The following is a 6019-nucleotide window of genomic DNA, read 5'->3' as shown; positions in this document are numbered from 1 at the left end:
GGGGCCTTAGTTCTAGAGCGCCCAATTAAGGAAGACGAAACAAAGCCATGTAACAAGGACTAGTCTAGCATATAAATCAAACAAAGTAAACATGGCTCACAACAGGATCATACACACAATCATGAGCATATGAATCAAAGTACTGAGTAGATAAATAAACTCCAGTACAAACTCAAGACATTACATAAAGAGAAGGTAAAGGATATACCGGACTCTTCATGAAGACCCTAAGACCTTGAACTACGACTCATACCTAAACTCCTCTAGTCCTAAGACCTCTACAAGTGAAGATGAACTACATCTTGACGGATTTTCTAGTGTAGCTTGTATTGATGATGGAGATCTTCCATCTCCTCCATATCTTGAAATGGAGCCCCTCCCCTCATATATATAGGGGGGAGCCACCCTCTCCTCGGCCGGGAAACGGGCATATTCCTCCTTGAACCGACATAAAAGACCAATAGGGGACAGCCACGTGGAGCCTGAAGGTGGTGGGGCCCATGGGCCGGTCGGCCGACCAGGGTGGTCGGCCGACCACCCCACTAGGCCCACCGACCTTCCCTTTCTTCGTGTGGGCTGTTCTCCAGGCCCACTTGTCATTGGATTGTGTCTCGGCCTTTTTATTGTCGGTTTCCTTCTCTGGTGGGCCCTCCAATCCATGTGATGCTCGTGTGGTAGTGTTTGATTGGATGGCGTCTTGCTCCTTAGCTAAAAAGGGTATGATTGCCGTTCATTTCCAGCTAAAATTTGTACTCATAGAAATCTAGAGAGACATGTGGAATTTGGTAATTTATTAGTGGCATGAGTGTAAGAAATGCAAGTTCATCCATTTATTGTGACCATATTGACGCTCAGAAATTGTCGTTAGTGAGCGTCAACATTCAACTTTATATTTGGCGGCCCCAGCAAGCCATCATGCTGGCGTAAGCTCAAGCTGGATGATCGTGAAGTCAATCTGGTGTTCAAACACCCAGTTTAACCCCTGCAGTGGTCGGAGACGCCGATCACCTTCGACCGCCGCGACCATTGGGTCCACTTGCCCAGGCCGGGTGCTTACCCCCTCGTGGTCAGCCCGGTGGTTAGCAAGGTCCGCTTGGCCAAAGTACTCGTCGACGGTGGCAGCGCCCTCGACATCATCTTCGCCAGCACATTGGAGAGCATAGGCTACGACATGACTACCCTAGTGCCATCCGACCAGGCCTTCTACGACATCATCCTCGGAGCCGGGTCGACCCCGGTTGGCTGGGTCACCCTGCCGGTCACCTTCGGCACCCGCGACAACTACCGCACCAAGTACGTCAACTTCGAGGTCGCCGAGTTCGAGACCTCCTACCAAGCCATCCTGGGAAGACCCTCCATTGCCAAGTTCATGGCGATCCCCAAACATACGTATCTTCTCTTGAAGATGCCAGCTCCAAAGGGGGTCCTCTCGGTCTACGGAGATCTGCAGACTTCCTATGCATGCGAGGCCGAGAACATCAAGCTCTCCGACACTCTGGAACGATCTAGGAACTCGGTTGTTGTTGCCCAGGTAGCAAAGAACCTCCCGGCGACCAGCAGCAAATTCCCGCCAAGGAATCGACTTTCGAGTCGCAGCTCGCGCCAGTCATGGCGACCAAGACCATCGTCCTCATGGACGATGAGCCACACAAGACCACCGTGATCGGGGCCAGCCTCGACCCGGTGTAGGAAAGCGCGCTCACCTCCTTCCTCCGGGACAACTGGGACATCTTCGCATGGAAGCCATCTGACATGTCGGGAGTTCCAAGGGAGGAGGCTGAGCACTCCTTAGACCTTGACCCGAAGGCGAGACCTGTCAAGCAACGGCTCCGCCGCTTCGCGCAGGATCGAAAGGAGGCTATTAGGGTAGAAGTAACCCGGCTCCTTGCCGCTGGTTTTATCAGAGAAGCCGCGCACCCAGATTGGCTGGCAAACCCACTCCTTGTAAAAAAATGGTGAATGGAGAATGTGTGTTGACTATACCAATCTCAACAAGCACTGCTCTAAACGTAATGACGTCGTCGTCAAGACAAAACGTAATGATCCGTTCATTACGGATCTCTCCGAGACATTTGAAAATCTCAGGAAATTCAAATGAAAACTCAACCCGACCAAGTGTGTGTTCGGTGTCCCGTCCAAAAAACTACTCGGCTTCATAGTCAGTAGCCGGGGCATCGAAGCCAATCCCACCAAGATCAATGCCATCAGGTTCATCAAGCCTCCCAGGAGCAAAAAGGACCTGATGAAGCTCACAGGGTGTATGGCCGCCTTGAGTAGGTTCATAAGCCGACTCGGCGACAGAGGCCTACCCTTCTTCAAATTTCTCCGAAAGTCCGACAAGTTCGAGTGGAACGACGATGCTTCCAAGGAATTCCAGGAGCTCAAGGATTTCCTCACCTCGCCACCCATCCTGACAGCACCAGAAGACGGGGAAGTCCTCCTCCTGTACATCGCCGCCACCACCAACGTGGTGAGTACCATCCTGGTCATAGAATGAGATGTGCCGGGTCATGTCTACAAGGCACAACAACCGGTTTACTTCATCAGTTAAGTACTCGGCGAGTCCAAAGCATGCTACCCCCAGGTGCAGAAGCTGCTGTACGCCATCCTCATCACGTCAAGGAAGCTTCGGCACTACTTCCAGGCCCACAAGATCAAGGTGGCCTCCTCCTATCCACTCGGCGACATCTTACACAATAGAGACGCCAACGGCCGAGTCGTCAAATGGTCATTAGAATTCGGTGCCTTCATTTTTGAGTTTACGCCATGCTCTATGATCAAATCTCAGGCCCTAGTCGACTTCGTCACTGAATGGATCGAGATCCAAGATCCTCCACCCAACACCAGGTCCGAGCACTGGATTATGTAATTCGACGGCGCCCTCAACCGTGATGGAGCCGACGCTAGAGTCCTCTTCATCTCTCCCAAATGTGAACAACTTAAATACGTCCTCCAGTTACTCTTCAAGTCTACCAACAACATTGCCGAGTACGAAGCCCTCATCCATGGTCTCCGGATCGCTGTCACACTCGGCATCAAGCGTCTGTTGCTTATGGTGACTCCAAAGTCGTCATACAACAAGTCAACAAAGAATGGTAGTGCACCAAGGAGAAGATGGACGCCTATTGCAGGGAGATCAGGAAGCTCGAAGCCAAATTCTATGGACTGGAGTTCCACCACGTCCCTAGGGACGACAATGTTGCAGCAGACGTTCTGTCCAAGCTGGGATCCAAGCGATCCTTTGTACCACCAGGCGTGTTCGTTCAAGCACTCAACAGTCCTACAGTCAAGATGGAGGAGGAACCCCCCACAAAGCCTGACTTGGTTCCGACCTTAGGGCAGCAGGTTCTGACTCTTGACACCGACTGGCGCTCCCCCATTATCAATTTCATCAAGAATAATAAAAGCTACCCAAAAGGAAAGAAGCACGAGAAGCTTGCACGCTGATCAAGCAGCTACGTCGTCATAGGAACCGAGTTGTTCAGGCACTTGGCATCCTCAGGAACCCTGTGCAAATGCATCACACAGGATGAAGGAGTCCGACTCCTTAGCGATATCCACTCGGGTATCAGCGGCAACCACGCGGGTGCCTCTACCCTCGTGGGGAAAGCCTTCCGATTAGGCTTCTACTGGCCCACGGCTCTGACTGACGCTCGGAACATCGTCAGACGATATCTCGGGTGCCAGTTTTTCTCCAAGCAGCAGCACGTCCCGGCTCAGGCCCTATGGACCATACCACCTTCCTGGCCACTCACCTGCTGGGGACTCGACTCTGTGGGACCCCTAAAGATAGCCATCGGCAGGTACAATCACATATTCGTGGCGATCGACAAGTTCACAAAGTGGATTGAAGTCAAGCCCATGACGGTCACTACAACAGCTAAGGCACCTTGTTCACGGGCTCCGAGTTCTGGGACTACTGCCAAGAGAGCTGCATCGACGTTTACTACGCCTCCGTGGCACACCCCAGGTGCAATGGCCAAGTCAAAAGGGCCAGTGGCTTGACCCTACAGGGGCTCAAGGCCATAATTTTCGACCTGATTGAAAAATGCGGTGCAAAGTGGCTCCAAGAACTACCCAGAGTAGTCTGGGTGCTCCGCACACAGAAAAGCCGGGCTACCGGCTACTCGCCATTCTTCATGGTGTATGGTTCTGAAGCAGTCTTGCCATCAGACATAGCTTTTGGTTCTCCGCGCATCCAGAACTATGACGAAAACAAAGCCGAGTCGACTAGACGCACCGACATCGATTCGGCAGAGGAGCACCGTCTGACGGCCTCCATACAACACACGAGATATGAGCAGCAGCTCCGGCACTATCATGATCGCTATGTCCACAAGCGAGACTTCAACGTCGGCGACCTGGTTCTACGACGAATCCAGTCGTCCACTGGCGCTCATAAGCTATCTTCCCCAAGGGAAGGACCCTTCATCGTCAGTGGAGTAGTGGTTCCAGAAACCTACCACTTACAAAGGCAAGATGGCACCGACGTGGACAACCCATGGAATATGAAGCACCTACGCCGCTTCTATCCATAGAAGCATAGAAAATGCAAAGCTATGTACCCATCTACTCATTTAATAAAGCTTGTTGCATGTTATTCATCATATTCTATATCCTTTCGTTCTTCACCGAGTCATTTTCAACACGCTCAGGGGCTGCATCTCGGCCACCCAGCCAGTCCCCACTCGGAGTCCAACCAGTCAGACAAGAACAACCCGGTCCACTCTTAATGAACACAGCCGAGTATGTCTTGGAACCACTGTGTCACCCTACTTCACCACGCACATTGATGATCAGCTCTCAAGTGCTTCAAGAAAGAGCTCAGAGTCCGCCTTCTACCTATTCAGCAAATTCAGAAAGAACTCAGAACATGGGCATAATTTAAAATGATTAAAAATAAGCATTATTTACACAACAATTGTTTTAAGTCGGCCCATCTTGACCAACTCTTCTTGCAGCAAAATAAACAAAAGGAACTCCAAGAAGCCGGCGGCCTACAAGTCGGCCACGATGCGCTCGGCGATTCCCAGGACAGCGGTGCGGTTGGCCTCCCAATCCGCGTCGGAGCAGTCAGCAGGAACGCCGCCCCCCACCAGATCCAGATCCACCTCCGGGAGATGGGACTTCGCCAGTCCCAGCATGTATTGCACGGAATCCCTGGCCGCCCCCTTGACGACGGCCTCCAGTCGGCCACGGGATGCCTCCAGCCTCACAGACAGGCTCTCGGCAGCCACCACGCCCTCGGGCTCGAATGCCCCGAGCAGTGCCTCCAGCGGCCCACTCAGGCGATTCAGCGTCGCCCGGCCCTCGGCAACCTATTCGTCCGCTTCTACAAAAAAGCACTCGGCTGCGTAAGCCCAAGCGACAAAAATTACACACACCCAATGGCTGTATGATTTCCGAATCATACCTCGACGAGCCTGTTGCTCCAGGCGAAGCTTCTCTTTGGTGGAGGCCTCCCGGGCCTCAACAGCCTCCCAGAGCTTCTGCAGCTCCTCGTTGGCCTTGGTGCAGGCCTCCAGCTCTAAACAACAAGCAAGTCAGAGATCAACAGCGCAAAAAGGACTCGGCAGACATCAATCCGGCTCCTTACCGTGCTTCTCCTTGCGTAGAGCCTCCTCGGCCTTCACCTTCTCGGCCTTCATCCGGCGGCCCTGCGCCTCCAGCTCGGCCACCCTGGCCTCGAGCTCCGCCACCCGACCAATGGCGGCGCTCCCTTCGGCCAGCTCCTGGGCGGCCTCCTCCGACAGCTCCACCAAAGCCTGGAGAACAACTCGGTGTTACACGACAGCATTAACTGGAACAAGTCGGCTACTTACCTCGACCAGACCTTGGGCGAGTTTGGCGGACGTCACGAGTTTGCCGGAGACAGTCCCATCTCCCTCCTCGTCCTCATCCTCCTCCTCCTTCGCTGGCGGGGCCCTGGCTCCTTGCGAGGATTCCACTTGGGTCCTCCCCACCTCGATGGCCGGGACCTCTTGGGTCTTCACCACCTCAATGCCCGGGACCTCACGAG

General features: G+C 53.4%; 1 protein-coding gene across 1 annotated transcript; it reads left to right on the top strand.

The window, feature by feature from the left end:
- Positions 1 to 3114: 3114 nt before the first annotated feature.
- Positions 3115 to 3447, top strand: LOC120678164. The gene has a single exon (XM_039959317.1). It carries the CDS (start codon positions 3115 to 3117, stop codon positions 3445 to 3447), a length of 333 nt encoding a protein of 110 aa, XP_039815251.1.
- Positions 3448 to 6019: the final 2572 nt, after the last annotated feature.

The sequence above is a fragment of the Panicum virgatum genome, chromosome 6N, assembly GCF_016808335.1.
Source record: "Panicum virgatum strain AP13 chromosome 6N, P.virgatum_v5, whole genome shotgun sequence".
Lineage (NCBI taxonomy): Eukaryota > Viridiplantae > Streptophyta > Magnoliopsida > Poales > Poaceae > Panicum > Panicum virgatum.
This window is presented reverse-complemented; position numbering and strand designations above follow the sequence as displayed.